Raw genomic sequence first — 15,300 nt, 5'->3', positions numbered from 1 at the left:
AGCCTTCTCCACTTTAGGAGAGCCGGCTCCCCTTCCTTGGGAGCCCGCTCTCACCCCCAGAGAGCCGGCTTTAGTGTTTTGGTAGCAGGCTCCCTCTATTTTTGGAGCCTGCTTTCACCCCTAAGAGCCCTGGCTTGTTCTGCATCTGTCATCTTCGACTCCGGCGGTTACAGTCTTTAAAAATAGTTTTATTACAGATTTTAAAGTCCTATCCTCATCCCAGATAAATCACCAGATAGAGTTATACCCCTTTTAGTTGAATAACAGATCAAAGTTTGAAACAACGGCAACCATACAAAAGACTGAACTTGTAGTCGACTGAGAAACAGATTCAATTCCATCATGCTAGAAACTTATTTAACATGTTTAATTTCAGTTTTTAAGATCCCACTCACATCCTAGAGTAACCACAAGACAGAGTTATACAAACAAGAACGGAACTAAACATCAATTTGTAAAGCATCGACAATAAGATTTTAAGCTGAACGTGTAAAACTATGAAAACAACTTATATTCAATGATGTTTAATACTGTTACAACATGTATAAATGATGTCATTAAGTCTTACTTTAATTCCTGGAGTGTAACTAAGCATGCATAGAACACAAATTCTTGGGAAAGAGAAGATCAGAAACTTGCCTTTGAATTTCAGATTTGAAATTCTAATTCACCGTCTCTGTAATATGTTTGGTTCCTAAACTGCAAGTCTGCTCCTCCAGTACCTTGGTTCAACCCAAAAGCATCTCTCCTTCCTCCTTCTTGGTCCAAACTTAATCCAGACCAAAACCCATACCTCCTCTCTTTATCTTTCTCTGTGTCTCTCAATAACTCACTGTATCTTTGTTCTACAGAAAACCTACGTTTTGTTTTGTATTGTTTTAAACCCTAATCCACTGTAATATACATATATATAGGTTTAGACATTAAACCCTAATCCATATATAACCCGGCCCATATGTAAACCTAGGTTACAAAACAATGACGGCTGCCTATGAAAATTATAAACCCAATGAAAAGCTATATAACAGTCACGTTGAGAACAAACTAAATCAACTATCACAAAATTAATCCAATTAAAATAATTAAATAAAACAATCAAATCCATAATTACAACAATTAATTAATTAACTTAAACAATGAATGCAATTAAAAACAATTACACAAATAATCAAGTAAACTAACACATAACTAAATCAATTACTCAATGAAAAAATAAAAATTAAATTTCCAATTCTATCCTTTTGAAAACTAGGAGTATTACACATTGGCTCTAAGATGGATTCATGTAATGAATGTGTTAGTAGAGCAATTGAAGACGCATCAGTCAAAGATATGAAACTCGACCTAGATGAAGAACTGAAAATATTATCCAATTTTGGCATGGTAGAGCGATATAGAGTAACTGCTAAACTTGCTTGATTTTTTTTTTTTTTACAACTAAAGATGAGGAGTAGGAAGCATGGGTTAAGGAAGTAATTCTTTAAATGCTACTTAAACTTTTGGATATGATTTTTGGATGAACAAGTGGTTCAATGATGCTACTTAAACTTTTGGATATGGTTTTGGATGAACAAGTCGTTCTATGATGCTACTTAAACTTTTGAATATGATTTTTGGATATTTATATAACTCTTATTAAGTTTGGACTTTTGAATATGATTTGGATGACCCATGTAGTTCTTTTTGGATATTTATGTAGCTCTTATAATTTGGTTTGTGAATGATTAATTTGTTTTTGCAATTAAAATCACAAATTTTATGCTTTCAGCTTGTTCTACTTTATTGGGTCCTTTTAATGCTTCTTTTATTGTAGGCCAAATATGGTGTTTTGGTTTGACTATTTTTATTGTCTTGGCAAGCAAGTGATGCAAATATGTAAATTCAAGTAATAGAATTCTTTTAAACCTATATCAGATCATTTTTAATAAATATTTGTTACATCTTCGATACTGTGGCAAGCAGGTGATACATTTGTATTGCATTTTATAAGATATTTAAAATTAAAAAAAAAAAATACATTACACATTATAAGATAATTGTATTTTTTTGCATTTTATAAAAATATATGAATTGGTATAAGCTTATTTTATTTTATAATATTAAGAATATGTTATTATGTTTTAATATAACTCATATAGTACAAGTAAGGGTATTTTAAAAAAATTAATTTATAAATCTTCCATTCTAGCCTTTTATTTTGTCAAACCAAACACAAAAATGAGAATCTCATTCCATTCTTAATGAAATCAGAAGAATGATCATACCATTCCTACATTATTTAGAATAAGAAGAATGCATGTTCCATTCCTACATTATTTGCATTCTATTCTCACTTGCATTATATTTATGTGTACCAAACATGCACCCTTACTATTTTGATGAGCCAGCTCCCCCAATATCTCGGTATGCACAAAAGAACCATGGAACTAGGACCGGAACAGGAACTGAACTGAACCGGGGCTTCGGTTCCGGTTCTTACGGTTCCAGTTCCGGTCCCGGTTCCTAAAATGAGGAGCCGTTGAGATTCGGTTCGATTTCGGTTCCGATCTCACGGAACTGAACCGAACCGTAATATATATATGTGTGTGTGTGTGTGTGTATGTGTGTGTGTATTATATATATTTGATTATATTATTAGTAATTCTAAACCAAAAAAACAAAATATTTTTAGGGCAAATCATTTCAGGTCTCAAGGTTCAGTTCCGGAACCGAACTGAACTGTAATATATATATATATATATATATATATATATATATATATATATATGATTATATTATTAGTAATCCTAAACCAAAAAAAAAAATTAGGGCAAATCATTTCAGCCTTCCCAATCGCCTCCATCTCTATTCTCGTTCTTGACTTTGAACTTCTTTCTTTCTCTCTCTCTCCAACTGCAAACTACAAAATCTATCAGAAATTCAAAACCCATATTTTTCACTTTATCTATCTGTCTGCAAGAATCAAATGTTCAAAACCCATATTGGCATATTGGGTTTTGTTTTAAATTTTTTTTTTTTTTCTAAATCAATTAATCAAGGTCTATAAGACTATAATTCTTGTTTTGCAAACTAAATCCTATTCTCTTTTTTTTTTTTTTTTTGGAAGGAAAAGGGGTGGCCGAAGATTTGCAAAGGTCCTAGAAAATTTTGTTTTCCATTGTAGCAGTCAACGATAGTCAACGATTCCTTAGAACTGAATCGGAATTGAACCGTGAATTCTGGTTCGGTTCGGTTTCAGATCTCAACAATTCCGGTTCCATTTTTAAGGAATAGTTGAGATCGATTTCGATTCCGATTTCGATTCTGATTCCATTTCGATTTTAATTCCTAACCGTATCGTGTGCACCTCTCAGTAGAAGGAATGGGAAAGTCACCCATTCACTCATGTATTTATTTATTGTTGGCATCATTCACTCCTTTCATTTTTGTAGATAAAAAGGAAAGGCAAAGGAGTGGAGAAGGAGCAAGAACCTATTTTCCCAAACCTAGGGTTTCACCAGCAGCCCTCAAAGCAAGAAAAAGTCGCCTCACCGGCGGCAGAGCCAGGGGTAGGCGATGGGGGGCCTGGCCCCTGCAAGAAATTCAGTATCTTTTATTAGTATAGGTTGAAAAACAGTTTAGTAGAACTTGTGTAAGGTAATGAGTACCTTTGGCCCCGCAAAAATTTTTTTAGTTTATTATATATATATATATATATATATATATATATAATTTATTATATCATCTTTACTTCTTTTAACATATTTTAAAATAAAAAATCTTGTTTTTCAGTTTTTCTAAATCTCTTGTTCCCTGGCATGTTTTTTGTTTAGTTATAATATATATTATTTTATAATGCTTTGACCCATTTTTTTTTTTTGTTTGTTTCCTTCGTGTCCCTCCACCCTACCTCTTCTTTTCCTTGAAATTTTGGGGTTTTTTTTTTTTCGCTGCATAATGCGTATCTCACTCAGTCCATCAGATTCTCTCTTCTCAGTTCTCTCACTCAGTCCCTCACTTTGGCCCCCCCAGTCACACGATCCTGGCTCCGCCCCTGCGCCTCACCTTTTCTTCCTCTCACCTCCCCTACCCTCATGTCTGTTCTTCTTCGGATCTGGCTTTCTTATTCAAACAAATTATCTCTTCTTTCTTTTTAGTCACTGTCTTCTTTGTTTGGATCACATAGAGAGAGATTTATTCACTTCGATCCACAAGCATAGCAAGACAAGTCATCCTCCTTATTTTTCTTTCTTTCTTTCTTTCTATCACAGATAATCAAGGGATGCGATCAAGAGGAGTTAGCAACATCTAACTCACCCGCATCCCTGATTATCTATGGTTGGAAGAATAAGGAGGTTGAGTTTTCATGCTCTGTCTGTACATAGATTTATCACCATCATGCCCCTTGTGGCTGCTGGCCACATGATTTATCCAGGATAGCCCTGCAATCTAATCAAGCCACGGTTTGGTTTTTACTACAAACAAAAATTTGGATCTTCGATTATTGAAATGAGACCATAAGTCTTTGTTTCATACTGTTACATGATCTATGTTTGTTTATTTTGCGAAGCTATCCTCTATAAATCATGTGGCCAACTGTCACAGTAGATTCACTTTCACCCTCATCAATCTCCGATAATCTGTTGATTATGATTTGCAAAGGTACGCTTCTCTAATGCCCAAATCCACAATAAACTCTGATAAAAGTTTAGAAGACCACCTGTAGTAGCAGGTTGTTCATGTTCGAAGTTTGAGAACTTGATTTATTGCATATGTTTTCTATTGGATATATATATATATATATATGTCAGTGGCCTATTTATCTTGAATTTATTGATCCCAATTATTCTATTTAATTTGACTATTTATGGTAGAAGCCTTCTTTGGGAATTTTAAGGTTCTACTAGTGTGTTTCTTTCACTTTTACTTCTCTTTTGTTCTTTCATTACTTTACATTTTACATTTTACTTGTTTGGTGATGAGATATATCTTACACTTTGTTTGGAACCATTTTCATTATTATTTTTTTTTTTTTGGATTTGGAATTAGAATTTGAAAAGTAATTGGATTGTAATTTAAAATAGGATTCTATTTGCAGTTCAGAATAAATTGGAATTTGTAAAAGAGAATTTGAAAAAAAAAAAAAAAAAAATTTTGGGTCAAATATGTGAAAAAGATGTAGTTTGTAGTAGAGAAGATGTTAAAGCAGGTTGTAGCTGTTGTTGGATGATAATTTTGGTAAGTTAATTGTTATTTACCAAGGATTTTCTTACATTACAATATTTATCTTGAAATTTGATCTTTTCTTATTCTGTCATAACATATAAAGGATTCAAATATTAGATTTTGAGTTTGTACACATGTAATATATTTTCGTGCAGACAAAAGGGTAAATTTAGGGAAATAGGATAGTCCATGGAACACAATGCGGTTCAAGACTCTTCTAATGAGGATAAGGACTTGCATTGTTATTGTCATGCTTAACAGGAGAGAGGAAAAAAATTGAAACCTCCAATGTCCAACTTGTTTGCTCATGTTCATTGCATCATCTCTGATTACAATTAATCATTTTAAAAATGAAACACGAAGTACTGCAGTATTAAATTAATTGCTATGTAAAACCATATATGTAATGCAAAATTATGTCTTTACTCTATTGATGTTTCTTATAAGTTATACCTTCACTAGGCACAAAGTCATCTTTGGCTATTCTTGAGTGCCTTCACTAGACACAAAGTCATCTTTCTTCTTGAGTGCCTTCAGCTTTACTGTTACTGCATCTTTTTCTTTATCTAGCTCAGCAAGGGTGGTGAATTTACTTTGATGTGGTGGTTGAAGAAGACTGCAATGTAGAAAGCACAGAAAAGGAAGAAGAAAATCAGGGGACTCAAGATTGATAGTACATTTGCCACTCTTGCTGTGCTAGATAAGGAAATAGAGGCACTCAAGAAGAAACGTGCACGCCATGTCTCATTTCTCGAGCTCAAATGTGGAGTCTTTGACTGGTGTTTCAGCATCGATTCACCGTGCTGGGGTTCTCTGCTGTGATGTTAGATATGGGAGATTTTGGTAGTTATGTTCAGAAGTTGGGTAGTTAGCTTATTTGCATCTTCTTGGCTACTTCAACAAATCAAACAAGTTGGTATTCGGCATATTACCATAATAATAACCATATCAGAAGTAAGGCCTTGTGGACCTGGAGGCTGTAGCACAGCAATTCTCACTTTGTGTTTAGATTGAAATTTATGATTGAAAAGTTGTATGTACGTATCAACTGTATCTCTTTTTATTTGGTGTGTTTATGCTATTGATATGAAGATGATGCAGCTATTGAAGTCTTCGCTAAAAATTTGTTCTGATAATCATAAGTGTGATTGTCTACGTGTCTTTTTTTTTTTTTTTTTTTTTTTTCTCTCCTTGTTTTGTCTTTTCAATTAAGGGCTTTTGGTTCACAATGGCAATAAAGCTTTTAACAAGAGTAAACTGCAAAGAAAGTAATGCAGTTTGCAATGCAATCAATATAGAGGTTCTTATTGTTACTCATTTGGCTATGCAGTTTTCCCATTCTATTGCTCATATTCTGGATATAAGGTATGTATATGCTCAATTGGGGTTGCCTATATATGAACACACTGTTTAATATCTATTCTGAATTTTTTTTTTCCTTTTTCCTAATCACAGATTATTAAGTTAGAATTAGAAAGCAATTCTGTTCCACTTAATTCTTTAAAAAATAAAAATTAAAAATTAAAGGATGATTGATTTGTTGTGGGTTGTTGTGGGGAGCTGCATGGCTTTGTAGTAGAGTGACAGTCGATGTTGACAGTCGATGTTTCTTACTCCAATTTCATAAAATCTTTAGGAGCTAATGGTGCAACAGACATTCCTAGCTATGGGATAATTTGGTTCCATCGCGCATATAGAATTGTTTAGATGGTTATCAAATCCAATTTCATTCGCAAATTTGTTCTCCTATCTAGGGTAAAAACTTGCCAATTAAAGAAACTACTTGGTTTTGATTTTATATTTGTGTATGTTTATATATATATATGTATATATATATATATATAGTAGGAGAGAATTTCGTGTCTGCTCCTCGAAAATTTGGTTTTTTTCAATTTTTGTTATTGTCATCTTATTAACAACTCCCTTAATGGCAATGACTGCGATGGGCCTTCGCCCACCATTTGATGATTTGAATACACCTATGGAGAAAAATGTGGCACCATTTTTTTTGTCTTGTGTGTTTTCCTCCCTAATATGATATGAGTAATTAATAGACAAATGAGCAGTGATAAAACCATGTTCACACGAGTGTGAGAGGGTCGGTTTTAACTGACTCGGTTGAGATTGAATGAAAATGATTGTTAGGCGGATTTCTCTAAAGCTATTTGTAGGAAAATGATTGTTAGGCTGATTTCTCTAAGCTATTGTATAGTTGAAGAGTTTTCATTCTTTTGATGTGGTGATATGACCCACACTTGAAATTATCTTACGTCAAATGAATAAAAATTCTATTGGTTTAGATTATTTGGCCAAACAAATAGGCCTAAATATTATTACTCAACAATTAGAGGAACATGAAAAGCTATCTTAACTTGCTTTGTCCAAGTATTATGCTTTCTAAGCATTTACAAGCATAGTTGTCAAAGGCGCCGGAGGCGCAAGGCGCCTCCAGGCGCCATGTTTGCGCCTTGGGTACACTTAAGGCGTTTGTGTTAAGAGAGGCGTGCGCTTTTCCGACCAAGGCACCAGGCTACGGGTGCTATAAAGGCGCGCCTGCATGAAACTGTGATTTTTTTACTTTTTTTCGCTATTTTTTTATTGTTTGTTTATTGTCTGTGACTCTGTGTAAGTATGTATTGTTATATTATTGTATTCTATTATTTTATTACTTAATATAGTAGAAAGCTCAAAGCCGAAAGCCTTGCAAAATAAAAAACAAAAAAAAAAAAAAAAAGAGAAGCAAAGGAAAGAAGAAGACAGAGACAGCGAAGGCAATACAGTGCTCACTCGGACTCTCGGATCTGCGTCGCGCCGTCGGCAAACACTGAGCAAGTAAGTTCTCCTTCTTCTCTTCTTCTTCTCTCCTTCTCTTCTTGAATCTGCCGGATCTGTCAGATTTTTTTTTTTCTTCTTTTCTTCTTCTTCTTTTCTTCTCTCAACTCTTTCTTGCCAGATTTATATCATTTATTTTTATTTTTCTTCTTCTTTTTATTTTTTTTATTTATTTATTTTTTCCTTCAGTTTTATTCTTCTTTTTCTTTTTCTTTTTCTTTTTCTTCTTTTCTTCTTCTTCTCTCGAGTCTCAGCTCTCTCCTGAGTCCTGGCAGATTTGTTGTTTTTTTTTTTTTTTTTTTTTTTTTTTTTTTTTTTTTTGTCTTCTTTTTACTTTTTATTTTTATATTTTTATAATCTGTGCTACTAGAATAAATTGTAGTATACAATTCTGTTGGTATATGGTATCATGCAGTCCATATATGCATATATATTACATCTCATATAGTAGATAAATCTCATATAGTATGTGCAAGTAATAAGTGAATGCATATAAATGTATGAACATGTTATGCCGTCCATATATGATGTTTATGTTTGTTTGTTTTAGTTTTAATATGTATGATTATTCACTGTTGAACTCAAGTACTTGATTTACTTGGTTTTGCAATCTTTATGTTGAATATTTAACTTAAGTAATTCATTTAGTTGACTTTTACATCTTTATATATACTATTGCATCTTTAATATTTTATTGGGTGGGTTTTATTTATTTATTTTTTCAACGTGTGCCTTACTTCAGTCGGGCGCGCACCTCGCCTTGCACCTTGCACCTCAGGCTCCAGGAGGCATTTGCGCTTTTGTGCGCCTTGAGCCTTTAACAACTATGTTTACAAGCCTAATTCTAAGGGTCGCAAAATTGGTAACAAACCATCAATCCGTTCATATCCGTTCGTTTTTTAAATATTATAGGTGAATCATATTTAAGATGAGTTAAAAATGGATTGGGTAATTTTTAATCACTTAATTTGATGGTCAAGATAGGTTGAATATGGTTATTCATATTTCACCCATAACATAATAGATACATAACACACATTTATTCTATATTGCACTCAAATTATTTATCTCTCACGAAGGGCTGCAAGTTGGGCTGGCCCAACCCAGTTTATTCTCAACCCATATTTTGGGCGGGTCGTGCAGGTTTCACGAATTATATACATATAAAAATATATTTACACATATACAAATTACATTTACCTTTTCCATATTTGTAAACATTAAAATTTTTAAGAAAATTTTATTTTTTAAACATCAATATTTTTGGTGAGTGGGTCGGATTTCATTGGTCAATTTTTAAGAAAATTTTATTTTTTAAAATCAATATTTTGGACGGGTCAATAATTCATTTATTTATTTATTTTTATTTTTATTTTTACAAATATACAAATTACATTTTCCTTTTTCGTGTTTGTAAACATCAAATTTTTTAAGAAAATTTTATTTTTTAAACATCAAAATTTTGGACCAGTTGGTGGGATTTTACGGGTCAATTTTTTTATTTTATTTTTTTTATTTTTCAAATATGCAAATTACATTTTCTTTTTCTATGTTTGTAAACATTAAAATTTTTAAGAAAATTTTATTTTTAAAACATCAATATTTTGGGCGGGTCGTACGGGTTTCATGGATCAATTTTTTATTTTTTTTTTAAATAAATATACAAATTACATTTTTCTTTTTCATGTTTGTAAACATCAAAATTTTTAAGAAAATTTAATTTTTAAAATATCAATATTTTGGGTCGGTCGGTTGGATTTCACGGGTTAATTTTTTTTATACAAATATACAAATTACATTTTCCTTTTCCATGTTTGTAAACATCAAAATTTTAAAAAAAATTTCATTAATATTTTGGGCGGGTTTCACGATCATTTTTTATTTTATTTTTACAAATATGCAAATTAAATTTTCCTTTTCCATGTTTGTAAATATCAAAATTTTTAAGAAAATTCTATTTTTTTAATTATCAATATAAGTTTTAACGGGTTAACCCTATACATTTTCAATTCGTCCATTTTTAACCCATTTTGAGTGAGTTGAATATGAATCTTGACTCATGTTTAACCCGCTCATTTTCAACCCAACCCAAATCTGGCCCAACCTACCCATTTGTCACCCCTACCTAATTCCAACTATTAGAAATATGTCATTTCATTATTTGGTTAACTATCTAATATTTTATCATTTTATGTTTATTCTAACAAAAATAGCCAGCAAAAATTTTAATTACACTTTGTCTAATAAAATGCCTCTTCTTCTTGTAATATACATCACAATCTAATGATGGAGCTTATGATGGGCTCTAAAGAATGGAACTATTGACATAAATACGGATGGTCATGTTTTTCATGTTGCTCTGTATTTTGTCAGATAGTTCATCTAGTAGCTGAAGCTCTAGTTTTTGGAAAAGCTTCGACTCTTAATGGAGCTTTGTAAATGTTGCACAAGGAGTGACTGTAAGCCAGTAATGCAAGGAGTAATCTTCGAAAAGGGAAAAAATCGTCTTCGAACACCCTCTATATGTACCTATGTATTTGTACCTATATATTTGTACTTGGCGCAAACATACGATCTTAAATTTCCCCCTGAAAGTGATTTCTTATATCCCCCCAAATCTGGTATCTTATTTCCCCCCAAAACAAAAATGTTTATCCTCAACTTTTGTATCATTATTTGCCTCTGAAATTCAGCCCTCTCTCCCTTTGAAATTGAAGTCATGAAGAATCCGGTCATTGACCAAGAATCCAGCCAAAGGCGAAGCTTATCCGATGAATAACCAAGCTTCGTTTAGGTGTTTGTCCCTTTGAAATTGAAATTTGAAGAATCCGGCCAAAGACCAAGCTTCATTCAGGTCTCTCTCCCTCTGAAATTCAACTCTCCCTCTTAAATTGAAACTTCGTTCAGATCTCTATCCCTCTGAAATTTAAGTCTCTCTCTGCTGATCAAGAATCCGCCCACAGACCAAGCTTTGTAAACATTGTTCGTCTTCAAAGAAGCATATATATTTGTACAAGAATTTGGTTTGTTTGTTTTTCTGTATTTTTATATATTTCAGTTAAGCTAAATTTTACTTTGTTTGTTGTTCTGCATATGTATTTTAAATTTGTAGAATCTGTAGTTTTATTTACATGTCATTTATAAGTCTATTTTGCATCTGATTGTAGTCATTGAATTTGTGATATATTAGTAATTTTGTTTTATATTTGGCTTATGAAATATAAAACCCATGAATTATATACGATTCAATAAATTAAGATACAAGAAAACAGTGAGTGTGATAATATTTTTTCCAGTAGACATATGTGTTTACATATAATTTATAAGTTTATTTGCCATCTAATTATAGTAATTGAAATTGTGATATAGTAAGGCAATTTTTTTATATTTGGTTTGTAAAATAACTCCTGAATTAATTCTGATTCAATAAATTAAGACACAACAAAACAGTGTGAGTGTGATAATATTTTTTCTACTGGAGATATGTGTTTACATCTAATTTAGAAGTCTATTTTACATGTGATTATAGTAATTGAATTTGTGATATATTAAGCCAATTGTTTTATATTTGGTTTGTGAAACAATCCCTTAATTAATTTTGATTCAATAAATTAAGAGCCAACAAAACAATATGAGTGTCATAATATTTTTCGATCAGAAATTGAGAGGGAGAAACACCTGAACGAAGTGTACTGTTGCATTGAAATTTATTTACTTATAGTTATGTTTTGATCAGAAATTGAGAGACAATCTTAATATATTTTCTACTGTATTAAAATTAAGTTCATTGTACTGTGTCATTGAAATTGGTTTGGAATGTCAAATTTAGTTATACTAATAAGTGGTGCCAATGTTGGAAAATGTAATGAATGTTTACATATCCATGATATTACTGAATTTATTAAAATGTGATGGTTTATTTATTGAACTGTTGAGAGTTTTTTGTAAAATGTTATGTTGCTCAGTTGAAGTATGTTAGGATTTCTTTTGAATGATATGTTCATATAAGTGGTGTCACAAGTTGGAAAAGTTTATGATATGCATAATATTACTTTATAAGTAAAATTTGTGAGAATGTTAGTAAAAAGATGTAATGGTTTATAAATAAAGATGCTGACACTTGTTTTTGAAAAGCTATGTTTTGTAGTTGAAGTATGTTTAGATATATTTTGTATGACATGTTCATATAAATGTTGCCACATGTTGAAAAACTATATGAATGCGTGGACATGCATTATATTACTCTATCTGTTAAAATCATGTGAAGATGTTAGGTTAAAGATGTGATGGTTTATTTGTTAAACTGTTGACACTTGTTTATAAAAGGTTATATTGTCCAGTTCAAAAGTTCATTTGCTTCCCACTTTAAATGATTTTTCTTTATGAGGTTCAGTTGAAGTATGTTAGGAATAATTTTGTATGACATGTTCATATAAGTGGTGACACATGTTGGAAAAGTATATGAATAGATGTTAGGTAAAAAATGTGATGATTTATTTATTAAACTGTTGACACCTGTTTGTAAAAGGTTATGTTGTTCAGTTCAAAAATTCATTTGGTTCTCACTTTAAATGCCTCTATGAGGTTCAGTCGAAGTATTTTAAGAATAATTTTGTATGATATGTTCATATAAGTGGTGCCACATGTTAGAAAAGTGTATGAATAGATGTTAGGTAAAATATGTGATGGTTTATTTAGTAAACTGTTGACACCTGTTTGTAAAAGGTTATATTGCTCAGTTCAAAAATTCATTTACTTCTCACTTTAAATGCATTTATGAGGTTCAGTTAAAATATGTTAGGAATAATTTTGTATGACATGTCCATATAAGTGGTGCCACATGTTGGAAAAGTATATGAATGTGTGGACATGTATTATGTTACTCAATCTATTAAAATCAGGTCAACATGTTAGGTACAATATGTGGTGGTTTATTTATTACACTGTTGACACCTGTTTGTAAAAGATTATGTTGTTGAGTTCAAAAGTACATTTGCTTCCCACTTCAAATAATTTGCCTTTATGAGGTGCAGTTGAAGTATGTTAGAAATAATTTTGTATGACATGGTCATATAAGTTCTGCCATATGTTGGAAAAGTGTATGAATGTGTGGACATACATTATATTACTCAATCTGTTAAAATCAGGTGAAGATGTTAGGTTAAAAAATGTGATGGTGTATTTATTAAACTGTTGACACCTATCTGTAAAAGGTTATGCTGTCCAGTTCAAAAGTTTTTTTGGTTCCCACTTTAAATGATTTTCATTTATGAGGTTGGTTGAAGTATGTTAGGAATAATTTTATTTGACATGTTCATATAAATCATGTCACATATTGGAAAAGTGTATGAATAGATGTTAGATAAAAGATGTGATGGTTTATTCAATAAACTGTTAACACATGTTTGTAAAAAGTTATGTTGTTCAGTTCAAAAGTTCATTTGCTTCCCACTTTCAATGATTTGCCTTTATAAGTTCAGTCGAAGTATGTAAGGATATATTTTGTATGACATGTTCATATAAGTGGTGACACATGTTGGAAAACTGTATGAATGTGTGGACATGCATTATATTACTCTATGATTTAAATTCATGTGAAGATGTTAGGTAAAAGATGTGATGTTGTATTTAGTATACTGTTGACAGCTGTTTGTTAAACGTTATACTGTTTAGTTCAAAAATTAATTTGCTTCCCACTTTAAATGTCTTTATGAGGTTCAGTTGAAGTATGTTATGATATATTTTGTATGACATGTTCATATAAGTAGTGCCACATGTTGCAAAAATATATAAAAGTGTGGATATTTATTATATTACTCAATCACTTAAATTCATGTAAAAAAGTTAGTTAAAAGATGTGATGATTTATTTATTAAAGTGTTGATATGTGTTTGTAAAAAGTTATGTTGTTCAGTAAAAAAGTTCATTTGATTCCCACTTTAAATGATTTGCCTTTATGAAGTTCTCTTGAAGTATGTTAAGTTATTTTTATATGTTATGTTCATATAAGTACTGCCACATGTTGAAAAAGTGTATGCATATGTGAATATGCATTATATTATTCTATCAGTTTCATGTGAAGATGTTAGGTAAAATATTTGATGGAATATTTATTAAACTGTTGATACATGCTAGTGAAAGGTGGTGTTAGTTGAACTATGTTAATACTTACGTCTTATGCTTACTTTTGTAATTTTTGAATTTGTAAGTTTTATATTTAAGTTATGGCCATGGAAGATGGAACTATTAATATTGAAGAAACAGATAGCGAATCAGACTGCGAGGTACATGAAGTACAATAGAAACCATGTATTGAAATGGAGTTTGATTCTAAAGATGTGGCGTATGATTTTTACAACAATTGTGGTGGCAGAGTTGGTTTTACTATTCGGAAGGAGTACAAAAATAAAAATCGGAAGGATGGAAAAATAACATCTAGGTTGTTTGTATGTAGTAAGGAAGGTTTAAGAGGTAAGGACAAGAGAGACGGAAAAACAAAAAAACTAAGGGCTGAAACACGCACAAATCGTGGTGCACGCATGTTAGTAAGGTATGATGTGGGTTTGCAAAAGTTCGTTGTAAGACAGTTTGAAGAAAGTCACAACCATCCCCTCATCATGCAGCAGTGCACCCACATGATGCAATCGCAGCGAAAAATTAGCTTAGTGCAAGGTATTGATGTGGAGCTGGCATGTGATTCTGGAATAATAGTTCGTGAAGCCTTCGAATTAAGCTCCAGGCAAGTTGGAAGTAGAGAAGCAATTGGCTATACCAAGGTTAATGTACAAAATTATATTAGGATAAGAAGACAGAATGAGTTAGAATGTGGAGCGGCAGTTTGGCTCATGAATTATTTCCAAACTCAGTCATTGGAAGATTCATCATTTTTTCATGATGTCCAACTGGACACAGATACAATGATAACTAATATATTTTAGGCCGATTCGAAAATGATATCAGATTATAGCCATTTTGGAGATGTGGTTACCTTTGATACAATGTACAAACTTGTTTAAGGTAATAGGCCTTTGGGTGTTTTTCTCGGTTTGAACCATCATCGGTAAACAGTTGTGTTTGGTGCCGTTTTCATGTATGATGAGACGGCAGATTCATTTACTTTGTTGTTTAATACATTCTTGAACGTAATGCCCAGTAAAGTGCCCAGGACAATATTGACTGACCAAGATGGAGCAATGACAAAGGCATTAGTACAGGTAATGCTCGACACAAATCATCAACTGTGTACGCGACACCTTATGCTTA

At 31.8% G+C, this 15,300-nt stretch overlaps 1 protein-coding gene and 1 long non-coding RNA gene across 2 annotated transcripts; both read left to right on the top strand.

Moving 5' to 3' along the window:
- The first annotated feature begins 3,694 nt into the window (after window positions 1–3,694).
- LOC132311347 (uncharacterized) lies at window positions 3,695–6,341 on the top strand. Its single transcript, XR_009482935.1, has 2 exons — window positions 3,695–4,641; window positions 5,776–6,341. It is a non-coding gene; the product is annotated as an uncharacterized LOC132311347 (long non-coding RNA).
- An 8,013-nt stretch (window positions 6,342–14,354) lies between these two features.
- Window positions 14,355–14,975, top strand: LOC132313968 (protein FAR1-RELATED SEQUENCE 5-like). The gene has a single exon (XM_059812900.1). It carries the CDS (start codon window positions 14,355–14,357, stop codon window positions 14,973–14,975), a length of 621 nt encoding a protein of 206 aa, XP_059668883.1.
- The last annotated feature ends 325 nt before the right edge of the window (window positions 14,976–15,300 follow it).

The sequence above is a fragment of the Cornus florida genome, unplaced genomic scaffold (genome assembly GCF_030987335.1).
Source record: "Cornus florida cultivar Cherokee Brave unplaced genomic scaffold, ASM3098733v1 CherokeeBrave_3.0.0_Hap2_Chr06, whole genome shotgun sequence".
Lineage (NCBI taxonomy): Eukaryota > Viridiplantae > Streptophyta > Magnoliopsida > Cornales > Cornaceae > Cornus > Cornus florida.
Note: the sequence above shows the minus strand (reverse complement) of the source record. Positions and strands in the feature narration are given on the sequence as shown.

Excerpts from the sequence above, each read along its gene's own strand:
- LOC132313968 (XM_059812900.1), top strand. The coding sequence starts at position 14,355 with ATGGAGTTTGATTCTAAAGATGTGGCGTATGATTTTTACAACAATTGT.